At 42.1% G+C, this 27167-nt stretch overlaps 1 protein-coding gene and 1 pseudogene across 1 annotated transcript; one reads left to right on the plus strand and one right to left on the minus strand.

Moving 5' to 3' along the window:
* Positions 1 to 1934: 1934 nt before the first annotated feature.
* Positions 1935 to 18093, plus strand: LOC148098191 (putative E3 ubiquitin-protein ligase UBR7). Its single transcript, XM_087830044.1, has 8 exons — positions 1935 to 1979; positions 2085 to 2138; positions 4243 to 4348; positions 4462 to 4532; positions 4606 to 4770; positions 4891 to 5056; positions 17557 to 17618; positions 17700 to 18093. Exons 1-8 carry the CDS (start codon positions 1935 to 1937, stop codon positions 17787 to 17789), a joined length of 759 nt encoding a protein of 252 aa, XP_087686170.1. The 3' UTR covers positions 17790 to 18093.
* LOC148098192 (uncharacterized) lies at positions 11200 to 11883 on the minus strand (annotated as a pseudogene).
* Positions 18094 to 27167: the final 9074 nt, after the last annotated feature.

Raw genomic sequence — 27167 nt, forward strand, 5'->3', positions numbered from 1 at the left:
CTTCCCTGGATTCTAAAAAGTTGGTTTCTGGTTTTGTGAAAGCTTTTTCAGAGTATTTAAATTTTAAGTCTGACTTTTTGAAGATGGCATGGGAGGAGGAGCTTAGTTTGCAAATTGGAGATGAGGTGTGGGAGAGGAGTCTGTGTAGGATCCATTCTTGCTCTATAAATGCAAGGCATCAGTTAATTCAATTCAAAGTGCTTCACAGACTTCATTATTCAAAAACTAAACTTCACAGGATTTTTCCTCCTATTAGTCCGACATGTGATCGTTGTAAACTTGGAGAAGGCTCACTCTCACTCATTTATTTTGGACTTGCCCCAAATTGCATAACTATTGGTTGGACATTTTTAAATGTTTTGCTGATATCTATAATTGCACATTAGAGCTGGACCCAATAACTGCATTGTTTGGATCTTCCTCTTCCCTTTTACACCTCAGCTCTGCTGCACAAACTACAGTTTTGTTCGGAATGGTAATTGCTAAGAAAATTATCTTGACTCTCTGGAAGTCGGATATTGTGCCTCAATTCAAAATGTGGCTGACAGAACTGACTGCTCTACTGCATATGGAGAGAATTAGGTACACATTGGCAGACAAACTTAGTAATTTCTTTAATGTGTGGAAGCCATTTTTAGATCATGTATTAAAACAAAGTCCTGTTTGATCGATCGGCAATAATTCAGCCTACCACCTTAGCATTTTATTTCTGTTTATTGCCAGTGTTGAAGTAGTATTTTTGTCGTTGCAGTGTAATCTTTTGCCTTATTTGTGTGTTTTTGCCCTTGCTGTTGTGTTGTCTGTTGTTGTTGTTGTTGTTGTTGTTGTTGTTGTTTTTTTGTGTGTGTGTCTTTTGTGTCTTTTTTTCCCCCTTATATCAAAAAATCTCAATAAACATACTTAAAAAAAACCTCTTCAAATTCCAATTGCTTACACTAGGAACATTAAAGCCGAACATTGATCTCATATCAATCTTTACTGATAGATGACACATTTTCATCTTAAAGGCAAACATATTAGAAATGTTTTAACTTTTACGTATTTTGGATATTTCAGGGTAGTATTCACCAATATGGCTCATAAATGCAAAATAGGATGAATCCAGGTGGGATGAGCTGGGAAATGACCGGAGCCAGTCTGGGACTGAATCTAAAATGTGATCCGTTTGATACGTTCAGATTGATGTGTGCCTGGGTTGACCCGCTCAGCCTGATTTAGAAGACAACACACCCTCACTAATGCTGTCTGATATTAAATGACTGAACCGCAATCAGTGAACACATTTCAACGTAAAGCGTAATCAGATTACAATCAGACTCTCTGCAGTCTACATTTAAAATGTTACTTAAAACACATTTGGTTTAGTTTCAGAGTCTTAAAATCATTTCAGCCTCAACTTCACTCAAATATTCATGTTATCTGCAAGATCCAAATGTGACACATTTTTTCCATCAGTATGATTGATTATAATAAGACAAACAATTGGTCATTGATCAGTGTGTAACATACCATAAATATTTACATTGCAAAGGAACTGGCATTCTGACAGCATCACTATCCACAAAGTCAAGGTGGAGGCTATAGATTTTATTCTGAGCTGATAATAAATCTGTTAATGTTCATCTTTAGTACACAAATGTGGTTACAGATTTTGCAAGAACGTGGACGAAAAACGTGAAGTTAACGTAAGTTAACTTCTTTTTGCACTTTGACAGCTTTTACTATATGTAAGGAAATGAGTCATAGTGTCAGTCAGCTGGTTTTAGGTGCAGCAAGAAGGGAGGAGTTGGAACTCAGAGTTTGTTGAAGAAAACCTGCTAGCGAGTGGGTTTAGTTCACTGTTATCACGGTAACTGACTCAGAGTTAACGTCGATGCTTTGTCTGGAACAAAAAAATCAGAGTTTCTCTTGTCTTGGGATTAACAAACTCAGATATGTTAGCTAAACGTGCTTCTCGGAATAGTTCCCTGCGCTGGCAGGTATGCTTGTAAATAACTCAACTACTCCTGTTAATGTCTCACCTGATGGTTTTAGCTCCTCCTCCTGTGCTGGTTTCGCTTTACTTAAGCTGTTTGTGTCTGCAGGTGGAGGATGAGATGATTCAGTGTGTGGTGTGTGAGGACTGGCTGCACGGCCGGGTGAGTCATCAGTTTACCTGTTCCTGCACTTGTCTGGTGTGCCTCTCCTGACTCTTCTCCAAAAGTTGATTCTGTTCATCTGGATGTAGCGTTTTGTGGGAGAAACGTTTTGTCACTCATCCAAGTGACTTCTTCAGTCTCAGCTGACTGCAGTTTTCCCCAATCTTATAAACAGTACATTTGCATAATGACTGAAACCAGCCCACTGAAGGAACAACGGGCTGGGGGGTCAGTTCCTTAATCTTAATTATGCAAATTCTTATGACCATTGATCAACAACTGACCAAAACCCACTGATCAAAGACCACTGATCAATGGCCATGAGTACCATTCACAGAGAGCTGGGGAATGGCTGTGTAAACAACCACGGCAGACCCGGGTGCAAATTCATGCTTTGCAGCATACTTTATTGACTCTCACGGTTGCTGTTCACAATGTTCACAGAGCTGCAGCTCTCCCGCTGCCCGCTCAACATTATCACCACAACAACCACCACAGGACCCAGTACGATATTTAATTCGGCGGGGCGTGATTGTGGATGCCGTACAGGTGCGCCCGCCTCTGCACGGCACCGCAGGCCACGCCCCGCCACAGGCTGCAATCACAGCATTGTAAGATGGCGAAAGATGTATCCTTAGGCCCCCTCCTCGATTTAGAGATGGTTTTTCCCTTTTCACGTAAATGGCCTCCTTGACTCCGCACTCAAGCCAGCGTTCCTCCCTGTCCAAGATGTGTACATCCTCATCCTTGAAAGAGTGTCCACTGGCCTGTAGGTGTAAATAGACTGCAGAGTCCTGGCCTGACGAGGTAGCTGTTGTGCCATCTGCTTCGCCAGAGGTTGTTTGGTTTCCCTGATGTATAAATCCTGGCAATCCTCCTGGCACTTAACAGCGTACACTATGTTACTCTGTTTGTGTCGAGGGACCCGATCCTTGGGGTGGACCAATTATGGAGGCAGATGAAACCATGGCCTCGTACAACGTTACATCTCTCTTCACTTGCATCCCAGTCATGGAAGCATTGGAGGTAGTCCATAAGAGATTACAGGATGACACCAACCTCAGCAACAGGACCACTCTCAGCATCGACCAAGTGTGTTTGCTTTTGGAACTGTGTCTTCATTCCACCTACTTCACATACAGGGGTCAATTCTACAGGCAGAAACATGGGTGTGCCTTGGGCTCTCCAGTTTCACCCATCGTGGCCAATTTGTACATGGAAGAAGTGGAAAAGAGGGCTTTGCTATCCTACCCTGGAACACTACCAAGCCATTGGTTCAGATATGTGGATGACACCTGGGTGAAAATCAAATCTCAGGACGTACCACAATTCACGGATCACATTAACTCAGTGGACCGACACCAAAATTCACCAGGGAGGATATGAAAAGTGGCAGGTTAGCCTTCTTAGACTGTGAGATTTCCATCAGTAATATGGGACATCTAAAAGCTGACGTGTAATGTAAAGCTACACATACGGATCAGTATTTAAGGTTTGACTCTCATCATCCACTGGAGCACAAACTGGGTGTCATTAGGACGCTACAACACAGAGCGAACACCATCCCCACTGACACAGCGGCCAGGGAGGCAGAAGAACAGCACATCAAGAAGGCCCTGAGTAAATGTGGTTATCCCAGCTGGACTTTGGTCAAAGCTGGAAAGGCACCTAAAGAAAGCTCCAGCCGATCCAGGAGAGAAGGACAACTGCTGCCCAAGCGAAAACCTGTAGTGATCCCATATGTGTCAGGAGTATCGGAACAGTTGAGACGCATTTTTTCTAAACACCGGGTCTCTGTGGCCTTTAAACCCCAAAACAAAAATTGGTCCACCCCAAGGATCAGGTCCACCCAACACAAACAGAGTAAGGAACTCACCTCCCAGCCCATTGTTTTTTCAGTGGGCTGGTTTCAGTCATTATGCAAATGCATTGTTTATAAGATTGGGGAAAACTGCAGTTAGCTGAGACTGAAGAAGTCACTTGGATGAGTGACAAAACGTTTCTCCCACAAAACGCTACGTCCAGATGAACAGAATCAACTTTTGGAGATTTACTTTCCTGGATGAAAAGATCTCCTGACTCTTGTACCTGTATATTGTTGCAGCACCTGGGCTGTGTGGTTCCAGACTGCGTGGAGCTTCAGGAGATGATCTGCGAGTCCTGTATGAAAACACACTCGTTTCTCTGGACCTATGCTTCGCACCTAGCAGGTAAAGCGTCCTGTTATCTTACAGTACTAACCTGGCACAAACATACTGTTATACACATGTTGTGCACTTCCTGTGTGTCTATGTTTGTGTGTGTGATGCACTTCCTGTTTTAGTACCGGGGGGAGCAGCGGAGGTGAAGGAGGAAACGGCAAAAGAGCCCACCATTCCCATCAAAGAAGAAGAGGTGAGGGGGTCACAGCAGTTTGCATCACACTCACTGATCAGGGTTGATTAATCAATAATCCAAAATCTGGCAGGTTGATGATGCCATTGAGCCCAGTTGCAAGCGGAGCCGTGAGGAAGTGGAGCCGAGATGCAGACTGAAGGAGCTGCAGGTAATTGGTCAGAAAAGAGTCCAATCAGGAGCTGTGTTCTGGCCTTCACCGTGGCGTTCCAAACTCTGCTCCTGCGGAATGTGCCAGGTACTGTGTCTGTGTTTAGTGTGTCTGAGCATGCTCGGATTGATATATAATGAGATTTTACTGAAGAGATCTTTTTTTTTTTTTTTTTTACTCGCCCGGCGGACCGACCTGTGTGCTTAGCTGCGCCTGCTTGAAGCTGGTCTGTCCTTCCTGTTGGACGAGTCAGACACAGTCCTCGCCTACGAAAACAAAGGAAAGAACAGTGAGCAGAGACGACAGGAAGACGACCCTCTGATGTCAGCGCTCGACAACCTGAACCACGTGCAGCAGCTCGAGATCATCCATGGTACTGATACTTCTACTACTAATACTACACACGCGAAGTTGTAATAATTTCTAAGGTCATGGTAAAAAAAGAAGTGTGAGAAACTGAGTCCAGTCATTCACGACCAATAAGTTTGAGTGATGATTTGCTGTGTGACTTTCTTATTCTCTCACATCACTGAGGAGAAAGTTTGGTCCACGCTTGTTTACAGTATTACTTCAGTTCATTTAGTTTTGCAGCATTCATTTATGCACAGCTCTCTAAATGTCCCACCACAGTCTCAGTCAGGCAGCACCTTGATACATTTCTTTTTCGGTCGTTCTGTTGGAGCTTTGCTGCTGTGCTTGGCGGGACAATTGTGCCGGTGTGTGTGGCACGCCATCTGCCCCTGTCAGCTCTGCTTGTGGGTTTTCTTTTCTTTCTTCTTCTTTTTTTTTGCCTGTCCTGTTCGGCACTGTAGCAATCGCAATTAATGCCTGAAGGCCAAGAAAAATGACAAACTTTCATTTTTGGAAAAATTTTCCAAGTAGATCATTATTGGTCCACTTGATTCATCTTTGTTATTGTTTTTTATTTATTTATTTTTTGTTTAACTTTTAAGTTATTACAAATGGAACAGACTTGACTGGAGGATAGGAAAGGGAAAGACGTAGACAAGAGAAGTTAATGAAAAACAGGGTAAAGAAAAACAGAGGGAAAGAGGGAGTGAGAAAAGACATTAAAAAGTCCACTGAATCACCTACTGGAAGAAAGAAAAACAAGCAGAAGGAGAACAACACAGTAGGGAGACCACAGCAACAACCTAGATAAGTATAAGTAAAAGTAAATAATAAATATTGAATGTTCTTGAGCAGGACACAAGCCTGACAACGCACGGTATGGTTTGAGGCAGCAGCCAAGGAAGATATAGTGTGTGTCTGTGCACGCCTGTGAGCACGAGCATGCTTGTATTCAAAAGGTTTCTCCATGTAACTATCTGATGAAGCAAGCACAGAGGAGATCTGGGCCCCAGACATCTAGAGGGCCCCCAGAGCACGAGAGCCCAAGGAGGACCGCAAGCAGCCGAGCCATATCTCTACAAAGAACTGAGGAGAGCCCCAGATGGGGGTTCACCCAGCACCCACGGTACAGAAGCTACAGAGGACTGCGGTGATGTGCCTGCAGGCTCTGCCAGCAGCCAGCTGCGCCAGAGCAGTCTGAGCCCCGGACCCAGAGGTCCGAGGGCACCCAAATCTCCGGAAGGGGCTCGACCGAGCCATGGGTGCCAGGCCTCTGCCAAGCAACCACCACAAGTGAGTCAGTGCATACCTGAGTCCCCAGCCCCGAACATCGAGAAACACCAATGCACCGATGGCTGAGGGCATCAGCCACCGGCAGGGAGTGTAGCAGGAGAAGATAGGCCCTCCACACCTGGAAGGGCCTGAGATGTTCCCAGAGAGGTGAAGTCTAACGATGTGTTCACACCGAACGCGATAGACGCGAGCGAAAATGCCCCAAACGCCCCTAATTTGACCCGTGCACATTCGCACCTCAACGCGTGTCCAAGAAAAATCCATCGCGCCTCAAAAATGCATATTTTGACGTGCGTGAGCCGGAAATGTGGGAGGAATGTGGGAGGAAGTTGTGCCAGACTGGTATCTTTGCTAGATGGCAGCTGTCGAGCTAGCGTTTGAAGAGAGAGTCTCCCTTCTCTATTTACTGTGGAGAGCAGCGGCGTTAAGGACATCCTTGCCGTACCTGGGTTCATCAGGTCCTCCAGACGCGTGAGCAGTTTAGTGAGTTTCAGCACTTGCTCCAGGAGCTGCGCCTGGATGACGGCCGATTTCAACGATATCGCCGTCTTTCCCTCACCCAGTTTGAGGACCTGCTGTACCGCGTTGGTCCAAGCATCGCCCGCCTAGACACCAACTACAGGCGCTCAATCCCACCTGCAGAGCGCCTGTCCGTCTGCCTGAGGTTAGTAAAAGTGTTTAATACGGTAGTCCTTTATTGATACTTGTGCTAACATATGCTAAACTATCCGTTTATACACTGCTAACATGGATGTGCTATGCTATCAATGAATGCTGTCGGTGTTTACTGAAAGCAAACTGTGGTATGGAGACGACTGTTTATAATATTTCTAGTGATACTCGAAAGGTCTCATCAAGTCCCGATTTAATTCAATTTATGCTGTTATCAGTGTTTGCAATGATAGCATGGCTGTGGTGTCATATCAGTGAATGCTCCCGGTGTTTGCTGATATCAAATTGGTATGAGGACCACTGTGGGTTAATCTTTGTTGTGATACTCACTCCTTTTTTTTTTTTTATTTAGACCTGGTTTAATTCTGGTATAGTTGAGTATTTGTATATAATCCCCGCAGCTGTCAGACTCTATAACAGGGGTCACCAACCTTTCTTAAGACTGAGAGTTAGATAAAACTGTGAACCGTTTGGTTCATCTTTAGTTATATGGCTCTATCTTGCATATTCTATCTTGATATGCTGTCTTATCACAGATTAATTTTTCAAAAATGTTAACAATGATATAAGCAAGGAAAGGGCTACATGTCAACATACAACTCTTTATTTCTAATAATGTCTTACTTCATTCCTACCTGATTGACATGTTTAGGAATTATGAGTGATTGGCTCACTGTAGGGGTAAAAGTTGCTACCAATCAAATTATGATATGTTAAAGTTAAAACAAAACACAACTGACTGTTTAATATTATATCTAATATATATTATGTAATTATCCTTATAATTACAAAATGTTTTATGTAAGATTTATGTTTTGTAATTTAAATCTGACCTCACAAAAGGAATTTGAATAATGTATTTTGTAACTGCAGTACACATAATACTAATTTTGAACAATTTTGTCCAGGTTCCTTGTCACCGGGGACTCCTTCAGGACCATCGCGTTCAGTTTCAGAGTCGGTGTGTCCACGGTGTGCCAGATCACCCCCCAGGTAGCGACGGCCATCTGGGACTGTCTAGTGGATGACTTCATGGCTGTGCCTTCACCTGGAGACTGGCGGTCCATCACAGAGGGATTCCAGGAGCGCTGGAACTTCCCTCTCTGCTGTGGAGCTCTGGATGGGAAGCATGTCCAGACAAAGGCACCCCATATATCATATAGGAGACACACACATTGATATACACTAAATATTTATTCCATTTCTTTTTTTGTGGTGCCCAAATTTATGCACCTGCTTGATTTTGTTTAAACAATTATTGCTCACTTTTTGTAATTCCAGTAAACTACTTTTCACTTCTCAAGTATCACTGTGTGTGTCTTCTGTATGATATATTTAACTGACATTTTTTATTGTAACAACCAACGATTTATACAGGAAAATAATGGCTATTAACAATGTTGCCCAAACTTTTGCATCCCACTGTATTAGTATATTTTGTCATTAGTATAATATGAAATAAATTCTACATGTGTCAAGTCGTGTGCCAACATTTGCTCTGTAGTAGAACTGAGACATTAGTCATTATAAAAATTTATTTGAAATAATATTAAAATTCTCAAACAGAAAAACATTAAACATAAATATATAAAATATAAATATTTACAGAGAGACAGGAATAAAAAGGACCCAGCTGCTCTCCAGAGCAGGAACAAGGCTGAGGAGGAAATGCTCCGTTGGAGATTGGTGTGGCCTCTTCAGGCACACCTGGATGGCCAGCTCCACCGCCGATGGACCGTCCCGGGACCCGTCCCTCATCTGCCTCGGAGCTGTCCTCCTCTGTGGGCCTGTAAAACAGCACAAAACACAAAGTAATGAGAAGGCTGCTACTAGATTTTCTTTTCAACATTGAAGAAAAAAAACCAGGATATAATCAGATTGGTTGTAGATATTTAGTAAAGGTGATCACAAGGGAATCCCACCGAGTAAAAAGTTATCAGTGCTTGCTGTACATCTGATGCTACAATTACATACCTGTGGCTGCAGCAGCAGGAGCTCAGGGACTGGGGAGGCCGGAGAAGCAACAGGGGATGCTCTGCTGCAGAATCAGTTGGTTCTATCAAGACAGTATTAAATGTTAACAGGTTGAGAACAATAGTCATATTGTCAGAGAAAGTATATACAGTGGTCCCTCATTTATTACAGCAGGGGTTCTCAGAATAACTAGCCCCTCGCCACGCACTTTATACACTGTTTTCCCCACACACATGAACATTAGTCACAGTTCTCACAAGTTGATTCTCAAAGTGCAAACCTTTGTAGATTGCAAAACATAAAAGTATTATTAATGCCGTGTTTTGTCTTCATCTGCCTGCCACTTTCGTGCGCCTTTTTCCCTCGCGGTGCAGGTGTCTATTTCTGAATGAGGGTCATAGTTATGGGTGTTTTTGTGCTGTTTTTTTCTATTGGACGTGATGGTTATCAAAACCAAACGTGATAAATTTGGCAAGCGCAGGAGACACAGCACAGAAGAGATTTGTCAATCAGGCTACATAATGCAATGCTGTACTGCAATAAAAAAATCAGCGAAAATGTGAAGCAGTGATGGATAAACAGCGGGACCACTGTGTGCTGTTTATTAATAAACAGTAAAATATATTCCTATATGACAACATGCATAAAAGCAGAACGGTATTTGTACGTCAGTGGGAAAATAGCGGTGGCTTGCTAGCTTTTGTTCGGCTTCCCTGGGTCAGTGAAAACTTTCAAAAGAGAAATGAATGAACTTACCAGGTTGCCCAATCTCTTCACATATCTTCCTCCAAGTTCGGTCCTTTGTATTCCTGTCTCGGTACAGAAAGCAGCTGGTGTCGTACAGCTCCGGGTTGTTTGCTACGGCGTTGATTAGCCTTCCCTCCATTGAAGAATGAAGGGCTTTGGCTGGATCTGGCCCTTTGACCTAGGTCACAGCCACGTCACCAGGCTCCTGATTGGTTGTCGCAGCGCGATTTGACGCTGGAGTTCAGATTTTTCCAACTCGAGCGGTAGACGCGACACGCGCGTATGCACAAAATACACAAAAACTCATGCGCGTGTTTTTTTTCGCGAGTCAAACGCACCAGACGCGCTACACTGATGCGCGTTTCACGCGTTTTGGCGTTTTGGCAACGCAAATCTGCTTCCGAATTTTCGCGGGACCCGCAGTCGCATGTCATCGCGCTTTTCCATTGACTTTACATGTAAACCTGACGCTCTGTTCACGTCTATCGCGTTCGGTGTGAACACACCGTAAGACCCGACCTTCACCGAGAGGTGAAGTCTAAGACATAGACAAACAGGCACACACAGACACAAACATGCATTCCTGCCCTCATGCACACATATACCAATGCTCAACACTCGCCCCCCATTGAGACAAACAGAAATTAACTTTGTACACACACTCCCCAAACATACTCTATACCCTCAGTTCCAGGTGCCATCACACCCAGAGGGGCAATCTACTCCTAGACCCAGGAGATGTTGCCCTTTGCCCTGGGAAGGAGGCAAACAGACTGCTTAAAGTGTATATATTAGGGCTGTCAGTCGATGAAAATATTTAGTCGCGATTAATCGCGTACTTATCAATGGTTAACTCAAGATTCATCCCAAATTAATCACGGATTTTTAAAAGAATTGTTCTAAAGGAACTTAGAATACTTAGATACTTTTCATGTTTCTAATACCCTTAACAGTATGGGAGTGAACAAATATACTTGCTTTATGCAAATATGTTTATTTTTATTGCAACAATTCAAAACAATCAAAAGTCCAAAATATTCTTTAGAAAAACCTCAAATGTACTGAATGCTCAAAAATATGCTGAAAGGAAACTTAAGCATACGCTCCCACACAATGTAACTGTTTAATTTACCATTAGACAGTTAAGGCTCACAAAACATATTTCCATCTAGGTGGGATCAAAACAGGGAGACACAGTACACATTAAAAATAAAAATACAATAAATAAAATGCATATGTAACTGTGGGGAGTGTAATACATAAGCCTATAAAATGCAGTTAGGCTATACCTTAATACTTACAGTGTCTTTGACTAAAACAGTTTGGCTGTACTTGTTGCTCTCCAGTTGCATTTAGCAGAAGCTGAACAACGCAAGCTTCTTCCTTTTTCAGTTTTCCTAACAAAACATGAACATGGAAACACCACAAAGGAGAAAGGGAAGAAAGAACTAAAAACATACAGTGCATGGGTTGTCCCTATTACTTTTGTTTCTTTGCCCTGAACCAGTTGCTCAAACAGACAAGCATTTTGACATTTTCAGATGACAGGGCAGCTCGCTTCTTTTAAACAACATGCCCAGAAAGTGTGACCCACCTGACCCCAACGCAGGAAACTACACCCACCCATAACCCCTCACATGGTATGGATGGGGCAGGTATTGCCAAGTACTTGCATGCAAGGTATGCCATCTCACTGTGTGCCCCTTCATGCTTGGGCCACCATTTCTGGGGACAGTCCTCTATGTCAACAGTTGGCTCTGCCCTGTATCACTCCACACATTTCTCAATACAGGCCTCTTCTTCATCAGATGAAGACTCTGAGGCAAGCATGAGAGCTGATCTTTTCTTAGATGGCTCATATGTTACTGGTTGTTCAAGCTGCGCAGGCCTCTGCCTCTCCCTCAGCAACGCACTGATCAAGCGCCACACCTCAGCCCTGTCAGGTCTGCTCAGACACTTAAAATCTTTAAACCTAGGATCCAGTGCTGCCCTGAGCCACATGATGTTAGCTTTTTCCTTGCGCTTCTCCATTTCTGCTTTGAAGGTCCCCTTGAACTTAACCATGTAAGCTGGATCCTCCTCAGAGACCTCCATCACTCGCAACTGGTGACACAAAGCTGGCAACAGCACTGAGCAGGGAACAAACTTCTCCCCTCCCTCCATAGAGAAATACACTTCATTAAGAATTTGTTACATTCACGCACATAAGGTTAAAATATTTTACACACACACACACACACAAACGTTCCTATGTCAAAAGTGGTAAGAGGAAATATTAATAAATTACCTGCAGTGTTCCAGCAGTCTCCAGCTTCTTCAGTTGTTGTTGATGGCATTGTGACGTTGGTTGCATGTAGTGCCAGTGCATCTCTTCAGTGGTTCTTGATCTATTAGAACACACTTGATCATTTCCAGGGTTCTGTTCCGTCTTGTTAATACGTCCTGTGTAAGTGACTCTTTCTTATGAAAATTTGCAATTTGCTGTTGTTCGATTCCCCACTGTCTAGCCACCGGCATAAAGTGCTTAGCGCACGTGTCAGCAAAGTGCCTCTCCTCCGTTTTCATAACAGTCACAGCATTCGACTGAAGTTCCCACTCTGGTGAAAAATAATGCACTGTTACCCCTATGTTTACTTAGAGAAATCCAATAGTCTCTGGTGAGTGCAACCGTGTTGGTCAGCCCCAAAGCCTCCACGACTTTGGCTTACACAACTTGTATGAAGATGAGAATCTTTGTCCATCTTACAGTGGTGGCTCTTGAAGGCAATTCATATGTGCAGTTGTTGGATGCTATGCTATGTGGAGGATGCTCATCCTCCACAATGTTAATCGACCTGCAAGCTGTAGCCACCCATTTTGCTATGGCTGTTGAAAGTTTGTTGGTTGTAGAACTGTCCAGACATCTCCTTTGAAAGCTATCCAGCGTGGTCTGCCTTTGGTGAGAGGGAGGAGGGCTCTCTGCGTTAGCTGTGTGCTTGGCTAGCAAGTGGTATTTGAGACTGGACGTAGTATGTCCAGGGAACGGGGGTGCCTACCTCAGTTCAGCCGCCACCGTTCCTTGGAAACCAATTAAGGCCAGGGTGCCGGGGCCGGGGCCCCCACGGTAGTAGCACCGTCAACCGCAACAGAGCCCATGGCGGCCCACCTGACCCCAACGCATTAAACTACACCCACCCCATCATATAATCATCTTCCAGACTACATAAGACAATAGACACCCAGGTTGAGTTCATTCTGCACCTCTTCTAGAGCTCTCCCTCCATCTTCAGAGGGAACTCCTGGAGAGCAGAGACCTCGTGCAAGGATGTAACAACCTCCCCGCCAGCTGAAGTGGCCCCCAGTTCCCTCAATGTACCAGGGCTGGCACGTGCCCACCCACAACCCCAGCGACACCAACCAGAACCCAAGCCCCCGAGGCCTAGCCCAGAAGCGGAGCACCCCAGAACCCTAAGCCTGCCCTAGACCCACACCGCGGCAGCCAAGCTACCGGTCCAGTAACCCTCTTCTGCCAGACCCTCCCCCAGCTCTGCTGCACGTAGCCACCAGGAAAACACTACCCAAGAGCCACCAGAGCCCCAACAAGGTTATGACCACAGCCCCTGGGTTGAGCCCTCCAGGAAAAACGTCCCTAGGGAGTCCCCAGACGCCCCAAGCACACACCTACTCCTACATCAACCACAATTACAGAGGCGGGACAAAACCATGACTGGGATTTCTAATCACATGAAAGATTTTTAAGCATACCTGAGAGCAGAAGCTTCGGTCTAAGCCGACTGATAAATCTGCTTTCCACTTTGCAGAAGGGATATTGATTGATCTATGTTGTGTATTCTACGGAGCTTGTAAAGAAAAGTGTCAACTTTTGGATTACTTAGAACCTTCACAGCTATATTTAGTGTATTTTAGACAGTAATTTGGGGGGTTTAAGATTAAGAAGTTGTACCACACTTGATTGTGTTTGTAATTCAACTTGATTAGGTTTAAATTTATTTTTTATTATAGATTTAATTTGTTGATATTCTAAAAATGTTTCCTATACTGTACAACTAGTTTGTTCCTTCTGATATATGTTCCAAGTATTTTATTCCTTTACAACCCCAATCTGGGAAGTTAATCATATTATTGTTGTTCAGTCGTATGTCAGGGTTGTTCCAGATCGGTGTACAATCTGCATGGGATTAATGAACAGTCATTTTTAGAAACTCCCAGCATGTTGTCAGAGAGGAGCTTATGTTGAGGCTTTTAAAGCATACATGTTGTTTGACGTTTGAGCTGATAAATGGTAGGTCCGAAATCTATATATTATTGTGTAGTTCCTGGTCTACATCTAGCCAGGGCTCATCTAAGAGGGTATGGTTTAACCACCCTGAGATGAATTGTAGCCCGTTGGCAAGAATAGTGTTGAAAATTAGGCAGATCTAGTCCTCCTTTGTCTTTGGTCCTTTATAGCGTTTTTAAGCTGATACGCGCGGGTTTATCTTTTCAAAGGAATTTAGAAATATACAAATCCAGATATGCTCAAGGAACATCAGTGTCAGATCGCACCATCCGTCGTTGTTTGAGCCAAAGTGGGCTACATGGGAGACAACAAGGGAGGACACCATTGTTGAAAACAAATCACAAAAAAAACCAGACTGGAATTTGCTAAACTACATGTTGACAAGCCACAAAGTATCTGGGAGTATGTTCTATTAACAGATGAGACAAAAAGTGAACTTTTTGCCAAGGCACATCAGCTTGAAGCATATCATAAAAAGAACACTGTCCCAACTGTGAAACATGGGGGAGGCTTTGTTATGTTCTGGGGCTGCTTTGCTGCATCTGGCACAGGGTGTCTTGAAACTCTGGCCAGTGTCAGAAAGCTTGGTCTCAGTCACAGGTCATGGGTCTTACAACAGGACAATGACCCAAAACACACAGCTAAAAACACCCAAGAATGGCTAAGAGGAAAACACTAGACTATTTTAAAGTGGCCTTCACTGAGCCCTGACCTCAATCATATTGAGTATCTTCGGAAGAAACTGAAACATGTAGTCTGGGAAAGGCGCCCTTTAAACAGGAAACAACTGGGGCAGTTTGCTCATGAGGAGTGGGCCAAAATACCTGCTGAGAGGTGCAGAAGTCTCATTGACAGTTACAGGAATTGTTTGATTGCAGTGATTGCCTCAAAAGGTTGTGCAACAAAATATTAAGTGCTGGGTACCATCATTTTTGTCTAGGCCTGTTTCATGCATTTATTTATAAAAAATAATTCCGCTAAAGCATGGTTGAAAATCATTGTCTGACTTTCATTGGTTAAGATTTGTAGAATTTTTATTTATTATTACTTTTGTCAGATTAAAGTTATTTCTGTGACCATTATGAGTTTTTCTTTGATTTACCGAAGGGTACCAACAATTTTGTCCATGTCTGTATATGCAGATGATACGCAGATTTATATGCTTCTAAAAGAGAAAAATGATACTCCTGTAGATGAGGAAGTCTTGAGGAAGTGAAAGCTTGGTTGGCTCTTAGTGTTTTAAATTTTCATGAATATAAGACAGAGGTTCTGTCTTTTGGGCTGGGTGTCACTACTGGGTCCTTTCCTGTGGACATGGGCCCTCTAGCACAGTGCGGAAAGCCCACTGTCACCAATTTGGGTTTTAAAATGGACAGTGATTTTAGGTTTAACTAAAGGTTTAGGTTTAACATCTATTTAAATATAGATTTGTTCGCAGCAAATAGTTATCAGATTTTGAAACAAACAAAAAAAAGACACTTTTTATCCATGACAAGAACTCCATAACAGCACATGAACTGTACAACAGAAAAGGCAAATGCTATTTATGGTCTCCTCACAACAATGATAAGAAAAATAAACTGGGCCAATATGGCATGTTAATACAGGGATACACATGTTAATGTGATCTCTGGTCTCCCACTCAGAGACACAGGTCTCCGAGTGTCCAGCATTCAGACAGCTACCCGGGGACACTCTTCGTATGAGAGAAAATCTCCTCACACAGATATGTAGAGCCAAATACTGTCAATAAGGCCTCTACAATGTTCTGAAGACACTTAAACTTGTCAGGAAGTGACAGCTCCTGAAGCATTTGAAGTGTTGGAATGTGGAAATTTCAACATCGCTTGAAAAAACTGCCAGCTAGCAACCTCCCTCTCACCGTTTTTTTTTTTTTTTTTTAAGCCAATTACAAGTTGAATCTGGTAGTTGGGGTTGGTAGATAAGATACCGTCATTAAGAAGCGGCACACTCTCAGATTAACTCACTGCATGTCGTGCCCAGGACTGGACTGGAACAAAAATCGACCTGGGGATTTTGACTAGAGACCGGCCCACCAGGTATTAAAGCTATAAAGCCTTTGAATGAAAGCGAAAACTGTTGTGACAGTGATGTTCACTGTCTTGTTGGTATATGTATGATTTCTGTACATTTTACATCAGATAAAAACATTGGTTGTAAGATTCAGATAATTATTTAATAAAAGCTTGACATTTTAACCCTTTAAAGCCGGTCGGAGTGGGCACACTTCGTTTTGCGTAACTATTTTAAATCCCGGTAGAACTGCAACCACGTAAGCTAGCACAATAATGTTTTTTTGCATATGAAACCGGAGTAGTTGTACTTACATCTTATGCCATCAGCTTGTCCTAGGTCACGGTTTCCTTCCACCTATAGCTTTGCAAAAACAGCATAAAAAGCACTTGCAGCAACAAAAACATAATATTCCAGAAACACGCTTTGCCGATCCGATCAGCTGTTCGTAACACTTCCTACGTTGTAATAGACGTCAGCGCGAACTATCGCATGTCCGCCATTACCTGCCCGAAACCGTAAGTGACGTCATTTTCGCGGAAATGTAGTTTTTTACCTTCAGGGCCTCATAAGCTTGTACTGGTGTTTTTAAAAGTTATGTTTGACTTTATGACTTTCTGTATTGTTTCTGGGATGCTTAGAAATCAAATTGCACTGCTGGAAATAGTTTATTTTGATGCATATGCTGTTTTTTTTTTTGTTTGTTTGTTTTTTTTACAAATTTGCATTATAATATTTATTTTTGTTTTTCCTGCAGTATATAAAAATTGGTGTATTTAAAAAATAAAACTGTGAAGACACTCAAAATAAATTTCCTGTGGTGGGAAACTATTTTGTGCAACTTTTTTGTCTTTACAGTTTTGAGGGATAAGCCTCTTAAATTTCTCTAACTAGAAATATATGTTAAAAAAAAAAAAAAACGCTTTTCAATGGTTTATTTTTTTTTAGTTTATTGCACTTTTTTGCAATTTATGTAATTACTATGCACTTAATGCATACATATTATTAAAATCTGGGCTATAATGGTTGTATTGATATATAGCAACTTGAAACGCTCCCAAAAATGGCACTGCAGCATGTAAAAATATAATATAAGCTCTGGCGGACTTGGTTCTATGGTAGGTCTTAAAGGGTTAAATGAGAATAAGAAAGAAAAGTATTTCTTTGTGCCCCCCTTTCCCTGTTAATGCCCTACCCCTGCACAGTTACCAGCTGTCAGCTACTTAGAAAAGGATCCTGGTGTTATTTGTCTCTCAGAAACAGTTCATAACTTCCGTTCAACTCATTCATGTCACCTAAAAGGTAAACCTATTTCTCCATCACCTGTTCAGTAGTGGTGGTATCGCGCATCACTAGTTTTTTCCCCCTTCAGTACTCTTTTAACGCACACGTGAAATCTTTGCTTCTATGCAGGTGCTCACACTATAACTTAACAATTCTGTAAGTGGACTCTGTAAGAAGAACGTATAAACCTGCAGAAAGTCTATGAACAGATTAAATAGTCCTGATTATTTTTCTTGCAGGATACAATGACATGAAAACTGAGCTGAAGGACTTCCTGCAGAGATTTGCAGCTGAAGGAAAAGTGAGTCTTTCACCTGATAGGTCGAGTGTCTTGTGACTGTTCTGATAGGTTAACTGATATAATTTAACTATTCTCTGATAGGTTGTGACATCTGATGACATTCGTCAGTTCTTCGAGCAGCAGATTCGTAAAAGACGCAGAGTTGATGCCGGAGAGTTCTACTGCACCTGATCCCCTCTGACCTCACCTCCATCTGCTGATCTTTCATCCCTGATTAAATGGAACCTGTTGTGTGTTTCCCGTTTTAACTTTTCTATAAAATCTGTCTGACATGTCGAACAACCTCTTTGTTTCTCAGTATTGTTTCCTTTTTAAACAATCTAATAAAACAATCTGAACATGGCAACATTTGGAGTTACTTCATGATCAGTCAACTGATTAGTCAATCAATTCTGCCAACTAATCCTCTTATGAATCAGCTGATAGAATGATGGAAAACTGAAAAACAGCTCAGAGACAATAAATACTTAAGAAACAAAGTTTTCAGTTAAAGAAAAAAAAAATAGATGTGTGAATGTGAAAGAGTAAAGAACCAGAAAATATGAAAAACCATCAAACTACAGAGGCCAGATCAATAACAAAACTATTCAGGTGGGTTTTTAAGCGATCAATAATATTCAGATGTTATTTTTAAAACTTAGTTTATTTTAATGATCTGATTGATGTTATCTAAGATGAGGCTAACCCAGCTGGCGCTGCCATCTCATTGGATGGCCACTTAAACATCCACAAATATTTTGAAAAATGTAGTGTTTTTCTTTATGTGGCTGTAGCTCAGGAGGTAGAGCAGGTCACCTACTGATCGGAAGGTTGGTGGTTCGATCCTTGGCTCCTCCAGTCTGCATGTCAAGTATCCTTGGGCAAGATACTAACCCCAAGTTGCTCTCCGATGCATCCGTCGGAGTATGAATGTGTGTGAATGTAGTTAGATAGCACTAAGTATAGATAAAGTGCTCGTGAGAATGGGTGTGATTGGGTGAATGTGGCGTGTTGTATAGAGCGCTTTGAGTACTCCGAGAGAGTAGAAAAGCGCTATATAAGAATCAGTCCATTTACCATTTACCACTTTATTTTAAAAAGACAAAACTGTGAAAGTAAGCACAATTTTTCCCTCACTCTTACTTAACTGAAGCCTTTCATTGAACTACTAAATAAACAAATTGGTACTCTCTGGCCAGGCATGTGGCAGCACTTCTGCTATCATTCTGTTCATATTTAACAAAAATGCTGCCATAAGGGTACACATTAGTTTATGACTGCTAGTGAAAATGATTTTCATTACAAATATCTCTAACTGAAAACCACATGCAGGATAATTGGGTTTATCAGCACTATTAACAGTGTAAGAATCACACACCAGTAGAGCTTTGGACTCATCCCATTTGAGCCAACAGATTACATTTTCTCTGATATATTTGTTGTCAGGTGCAGTTGCAGCTACAGTTACTGTTGCTATGATGAGAGGAGCTTTGTAGCCTAGAGAGAATCCAATGGCCATCATAGATGCTTTAGACAACCCCCCCACCAAAGACATTAGTTGTACGGTAGAGCAGCAACAAAGCTGAGGCAAACATCCAGAAAAACAGAGCTAGGTAGAAAAAATGGATAAAAAAAAAAAGGTAGCTGCAGTGCATGCTGGTTTTTTTTTAAAAACTTTTGCATCTGAAATGGCCGCTCCAATTATAAACCAAATGTTTGCAATCAGGAGGGACACAGCAATGTTGACTATGGCAACATGACGCACATAAGAGGTTTCAGTCGTTATTTTTCTCCATATGAGTCCTTCAATGATGAGACATATGACCAAGGAAATCATGGACAGGCCAACTCCAATGTAGGTTATAATGTCCAAACAGAGTTTCTTTGGAATGTTTGGTGACATGAGGATGGAGAATGAGGTCAGGTGGTTGCAGTTGCAGGTAACAGTTCTGTTAGAGAATTGTGGATCATTATGGTTGTCATTGTGCAAGATGATTAGATCTTTAGCATGAATGTTCACCTCTGTTTTCTACACAGACGCACACTCACGTTTCACTGATCACATCACATGCTCACAGACACATTCACATACATCACATGTTCACTGTTGCAGACACACGACACATGTTCACATGTGTTTTATCTGTCGCATAATTAATGAGATGTTTGTGTAAACACTGAGTTAATAAAAGAACTGCAAGAGGGGGCCAGAGTTGGAGTCGTCTGAGGTTTGGGTGCAGAGCTCACAGCTCTGAGATTCTGACTGGGCTCCCCTTGCGCAACTTAAAACCAATCGATCTCTGTTTGTCTGGCTTTGTTCGCGGGACTAAGTCTCTGAGTCAGCAAGGCCTGCAAGCACAGACCTAATATTTATTTGGTCCTTTGGAGCCAGACCCCAACAAATGGCCTTTCATTGAGGAGGGGGTAGGACATACCGAAGTCTGTGGACAGCCAGGACACTAGGATGCCCGAAGAAAGCCCTGGAACGTGAATTTGTGGCCAGGCCGGTGAGATAGCGTCTGAACTGCCCTTGGTTGGATGGCGATTGACGGGATCCCGAGACCCTCCCCGTGAACGAGAAGCAGCACAACAGTAAGTAAACGGAGCGCCTCTATAACCGTGCGAATGATCGTAGGATCCGAGATAGAAACGCGTCACCGTGACTGCGTGTGTTTAAACAGGAGTGCTTGTCGCGCAAGTGCATGCGATAGTGGTGTGTGGATCGATATTGAAATATCGATTCTTCCGATCCCAGTAATTTATGTTCTAGAATCGATTCTCATATTAAAATATCAATATTTTAGTACTTTGGGGTAAAATTGTAGTTTTTCATTAACAGGAACACAATGGAAAGAAACTATATCATTCGGATCATCTAAATTGGAAGAAACTACTTCCTCTTACGCCTTTCATAGTCATATGCGAAATACGGCTGTATAAATGTGTCGCAGCCCCTGGCCAGTGTTGCCAACTCCTCAGCAAGGAAAATCACTTTTGGCTATCCTAAAAGTCTCTAGAAGTCGCTAAACGACGTCATTGCCTAATTTGCATAATTGGTCATGCTAATGTCATTGTAACCCATGTTGTAGGAGAGAAAAAAAGAAGAAACAAAGTGAGTAAAAAAACGTCCTAAATGCATTTAGAATTTATTTAGAACTACATATTAAATTTCTTTTAGCGATTATTGTTTTTTTTAATGTCACAATTCCAACCTTACTCCTTTATCTGCGCTTGGACCGGTAAAAGTGACTCGAAATAGGCACTCTAGTGGAGTTACTTTGTGTGTGTGTGTGTGTTTAAGTAGTTTTAAACCTTGTGATCCACAAAACAACATAACAGTAAAAGAAGAACTGATTGCATTACAGTCAATGCGGGAGCAGAGGCTTCACTCATACGCGATTCATTTGCAGTTTGGACGCATAGGTGGGAACATCTCCTGCCCTGATAGCAGCTGGGGGGGGACTATCCTCTGCCCGTGAGCGCTTTGGCACGGGCGAAGCACCCACAGCAGCACCCGCTGCTTGTTGAGAAAAGCGATATGCGCTTTCACGTCAAAAAGTTGTAATAAATCCAGTAACACCAGAAAAAGTCACCAGATTTGTCGCTAGTCACTTTTTAGAAAAAAAATTGCTAAGCGGTTCTGAAAACTCGCTAAATATAGTGACAAAGTCACTAAGTTGGCAACACTGCACCTGGCATGCGCGCTCACAACAATGGCTGAGCCTAAACCGAGTCATGTGTGGATGTATTTTACCTCCACAAACAGCCAAGGCACGGTTTGCGATACATGTGGCAAGACAGTGGCAACACCACTAACCCTCGTCAAACACCTCAGAGTAAATCATATCACAGAATAAGATAAGCTTATGTCGAGGTGAACTGAAGAGGGGAGGCACAGGTGCTGCTAGGGCGAGACAGACGTCTCTCGCAGAGTCCTTTAGTGCTGCAGGCAGGCAACATGCTCAAATAGCGCACAACTCCAGGTTTTTTATTTCTATATGATTATTCTGCATCATTAAGCAATAAGAACAAGTAGTCGGATGTCCTGTAATCATTATGAAACTATATTATTATTACAATTACATAATGCAATTCTATATTGTATTATGAAATACAATGAAACATTACGTTTATGTACAGAGTATCGGTATTGTTAGAAGATTTTTATTATTAAGACATTTTATTAATCATTATTGCTGATATACTAAAGCTAAAAAGTGTTCATATTTCTGTTTGCACTCAACCAGCTGCACAACTAACTGTCTGCACCTTGCCTTAAAAAGACTTGTTTTGCTCTCACATTATCTAACTTTAACAGGAAACCGCCACCCAAGAGTAAGAAACGACCTTTTAAGAACATGACCTTTTTTGAACATAACGAGAAGTCGCACCTGCCTGTTTGACTAGATAAGAATGTTACTTCCTTTCTTGTATGCTTCATGCTGTGTATAAATAAAGGCAGAGAGCTGCTGCAGGGGTGTCAGTCTCCCTTGAGCTCTCACCTGTGCACGTTGAACTGTTACAAGTGTCTGAGTGTTATTTCATTATACCTGATTACTTGATAAAGAATATCTCTAACAGGTATGGATCAGTATCATCGATACCACCCTGGATTTTACTTGGTATCGGATCGGAAAGAAAATCAGTGGTATCGCACATCACTAGATGTAGCTTTTCTGTTTGTTTTTAGAGTTTTTCTGAACACTGAAAGGTCTAACCTTTAGGTGAATTGTTCTCTGGACATCCAATCACTATTGTTGACATACAGTCACCTGATGTCCAGCCACATCTTATATTCCTCCCTTCTTGTGAATTTTTCACATACACGATTTAAAACAAAGTTTTAAACTTCAAACCTTAAAATCACTTCATTACATTTTCTTCTTGTGGCATTGGGTGTGGTCTGCGACTCCGCTGCAGAGGAGGGGTGGTGCCAGCAGGCTGGCAGACGAACTGGGAGTGACTGTGCGATCATACACTCTCTATTTCAGTAGCCCGCTGGGACCAGAGGACAGACCTGAAGACATGGTGAATGCAACATCACAGAATCCCAAGAGTGATTGCTAATGTAAATAAATGAATGCTGTCCCTGCAACACTGTCTGTGTGTGCCTTGGGTCTTTTACAAACTTCTTTTCTATGTCATTCTTTAACATGACATATTGTTATTTTCATCAAATATGAACATTCGGTCACATATGAATACACTCCCACTTAGTTTATACTTTAATTAAATTTATAATTAGCTTATTCGCACATGAATATCCATTTCTTCAAATCTCTTTAATTCATAAAATATTTATTTTTTCATTTTTCCTTTTCAGAATGTTGACTGTTTTTGTCAATTAAAATGTGCTTGATACAATTTCTTATACTAAATCACACATTTTTAAAGCCAGACATTCTTTTAGTGCCTCCTTCGTGTCATAGTAACTCTCCACTCCCATTCTTCACAAATGCATGCATGCAAACATTCTCTCCACAGAGATTTTTAGTAAGAGGGCTGTCTCATAGTCATTATTTTATTGTCCTACAGTGGGGCAAAAAAGTATTTAGTCAGCCACCGATTGTGCAAGTTCCCCCACTTAAAATGATGACAGAGGTCAGTAATTTGCACCAGAGGTACACTTCAACTGTGAGAGACAATGTGAAAAAAAAATCCATGAATTCACATGGTAGGATTTGTAAAGAATTTATTCGTAAATCAGGGTGGAAAATAAGTATTTGGTCACCTCAAACAAGGAAAATCCCTGGCTCTCACAGACCTGTAACGTCTTCTGTAAGAAGCTTTTCTGTCCCCCACTCGTTACCTGTATGAATGGCACCTGTTTGACCTCATCATCTGTATAAAAGACACCTGTCCACAGCCTCAACCAGTCAGACTCCAAACTCCGCCATGGCCAAGACCAAAGAGCTTTCGAAGGACACCAGGAAAAGAATTGTAGACCTGCACCAGACTGGGAAGAGTGAATCTACAATAGGCAAGCAGCTTGGTGTGAAAAAATCAACTGTGGGAGCAATCATCAGAAAATGGAAGACATACAAGACCATTGATAATCTCCCTCGATCTGGGGCTCCACGCAAGATCTCATCCCGTGGGGTCAAAATGATCATGAGAACGGTGAGCAAAGATCCCAGAACCACACGGGGGGACCTGGTGAATGACCTGCAGAGAGCTGGGACCAAAGTAACAAAGGTCACCATCAGTAACACACTACAACGGCAGGGAATCAAATCCCGCAGTGCCAGACGTGTTCCGCTGCTGAAGCCAGTGCATGTCCAGGCCCGTCTGAAGTTTGCCAGAGAGCACATGGATGATACAGCAGAGGATTGGGAGAATGTCATGTGGTCAGATGAAACCAAAGTAGAACTTTTTGGTATAAACTCAACTCGTCGTGTTTGGAGGAAGAAGAATACTGAGTTGCATCCCAAGAACACCATACCTACTGTGAAGCATGGGGGTGGAAACATCATGCTATGGGGCTGTTTTTCTGCCAAGGGGACAGGACGACTGATCCGTGTTAAGGACAGAATGAATGGGGCCAAGTATCGTGAGATTTTGAGCCAAAACCTCCTTCCATCAGTGAGAACTTTGAAGATGAAACGAGGCTGGGTCTTCCAACATGACAATGATCCAAAACACACCGCCCGGGCAACAAAGGAGTGGCTCTGTAAGAAGCATTTGAAAGTCCTGGAGTGGCCTAGCCAGTCTCCAGACCTCAACCCCATAGAAAATCTGTGGCGGGAGTTGAAAGTCCGTGTTGCTCGGCGACAGCCCCAAAACATCACTGCTCTTGAGAAGATCTGCATGGAGGAATGGGCCAAAATACCAGCTACTGTGTGTGCAAACCTGGTAAAGACCTATAGTAAACGTTTGACCTCTGTTATTGCCAACAAAGGTTATGTTACAAAGTATTGAGTTGTATTTTTGTTATTGACCAAATACTTATTTTCCACCCTGATTTACGAATAAATTCTTTACAAATCCTACCATGTGAATTCATGGATTTTTTTTTTTCACATTCTGTCTCTCACAGTTGAAGTGTACCTCTGGTGCAAATTACTGACCTCTGTCATCATTTTAAGTGGGGGAACTTGCACAATCGGTGGCTGACTAAATACTTTTTTGCCCCACTGTATATGTTATATTGGTTACCAGGCTGGCAGCCTGTCATGGGATTCCTTTTGCCCTATGACAGCTGAGATAGGCTCCAGCCGTCTCAACACTCATGCAGAAGCTGCATTAACAGCAGAGGGAGGACTTTATTTCAAGCCAACATAAAAACAATCATAGGAAAGTGTTTAAACGGGCATTATTAACACATTTACTTGTATATACATATTAGCAACCTCAATCGTTTCTGGCAATGATTGACCCTGCATTGTTCTTCATACATTTTTTGTGCTCACTATTGACTTCATGACTTTAAATATATTCTCTGCTCCTGCTGGAATTCAACTTCTGCATGTAGTAATACAACCCTGTGTGGGTGTTTATTACATGGTTTAGAGTGATATTGGGTTGTTCAGGGGGCGGTGTCAGGGGAGGCTGAGCGACACAGCTACATGTAGTGTCCATCATTCTAATGGTTTAGATGACCTGGATTTTATGGACAGAGTTGGAGTTGCTGACAGGTGAACGCTGAAAAGCAGAGTCAGCAACTAATAATATTGACAACACCAATACAAGGTGTTTGCTGAAAACACTAAACTTAACACAAAACAGTGGCATAGGCCTTAGCTGTGTTGGGTCCCATGCTACTAGTGATGGCATTTCCGGCTCTTTTTAGAGAACCGGCTCTTTCGGCTCGACTCACTAAAAAGAGCCGGCTCTTTCGACTCCGAACCGGCTCTTCAGGTTGTTTTGCTGCTTTAAGTAATTTATTATTAACAATAATATAAAATTATGCACAAAATGATTACTAATGTAAAAAAAAGTGGTTTTATTTATATATGTTTATATATAAATATATGCGGTGGCCCCTAGAGACAAAGCACGTACAAACTCCAAAAAGCACGTACAAATTCCAAAGCACTTACAAACTCCAAAGCACGTGCAAACTCCAAAAAACACATTTCTAGCGTTAACTGAACTTCCAAAACAGAGCTACCTAGATCACTTAAATTACACAATTGAAAGCATATGTCTATTGTTTGTGTATTTATACTGTTAAATTCTCCCAATTCTTTCGATCTTTGGGCTGAAGAAAGGACAATACTCGGTGTATAAATGCTCAATCAACAATCCTTTATTCCATACAATTCAACACTTTAAGAACCCAAACCATCCGGATGGGGAGACATGCATGAAGAGGGTCACAGCAAATCTCAAACTGGTGGAGGGTTACTCAAACTCTTATAGCCTCTAGTGGCTTCCACCTAGTCATAAAAGCCTAAACATTCACATTCTTTCTAACTCCTAGCGAGCCTGACTTATGGCCTTGGCTCCCTATTTTGTCTGCCTTCAACAACGGTGGGGGTGAAGCTCCCGTGGAATGTGCTCTCTGTCTCCTCTACTATCAGAAAAAGCAAGGTCCTGACTCTCCGAAAACAGTATTCCTTATAACTCAGCAGTATAATGCATCATAAAACAATATCATTCATTCACAATAAATCAGCAGTCTAATGTAATACAAATCAATTTAACAAATATAATAGTTATCACCTTCTTCTAATTCAGGAGAATACTGCAAACTAAAACTACATAATAATTTCACAATCTTTAATTAGGGGTATAACTGTCACGGCGAGTGAGATGAGCCGTGTGGAAAATAAAGGAGGATCCAAACGCAGGCACTTGTACAGGTGTGAGGGTGGTTTATTAAACACAAAAAGGAAATGGACAAACGGCGAACGGAGCAAAGACTAAACTAAACTGGGAACAAACTGACTACAGAACACGAACCTGGACATGAATGAGAGCGGGCGGAAACAGATGACGGTAGACTGCAGGGAAACACACAGATGAAGCAGGGTGGAAACACAGACGGACCAGCAACTACAAACACAGAAGACACGACTTAAATACACTCAGAAAATAACAGGGAGATTACACACAGGTGGGAGACACAGCTGGGAGTCATTAACGAGACGAGAGGTAAAACTGAACACACTCACATGAGACGCAGACCTTCACAATAAAACAGGAACAAGAAACCATCACACTAAGACGCAGACTCGACATTGAGAGACAGACAGAAAATGACACATGGAACTAGACATACTAAGCAGACACAACCGAAGAACAAATCCTAAACACAAATAAACAGAAACGTGAAACTCTAATAATAAACATCATAATCGTCATCATCAACGCAACAAGAGAACAAGAAAACAATCCCTGATGGAAAATTAAACCAAAACATTATAAACTCAAAATACTGGGTAGAAACTGACCCAGAACCGTGACAATAACATGGCATAAGATAATATTATAATCCCACAATTCTCCCTTTTGATCTCTTTCTTAAAGAGATCACTTACATCTTGCAATCCAATATTACGAGGTCCATCTCCCCTTGCCCTTGAGGCCCTCTGTCCCCCTTTAACGGGTGGACCATATGTGGGATGA

Source organism: Neolamprologus brichardi, chromosome 16, assembly GCF_056152115.1.
Source record: "Neolamprologus brichardi isolate AB-2024 chromosome 16, ASM5615211v1, whole genome shotgun sequence".
Lineage (NCBI taxonomy): Eukaryota > Metazoa > Chordata > Actinopteri > Cichliformes > Cichlidae > Neolamprologus > Neolamprologus brichardi.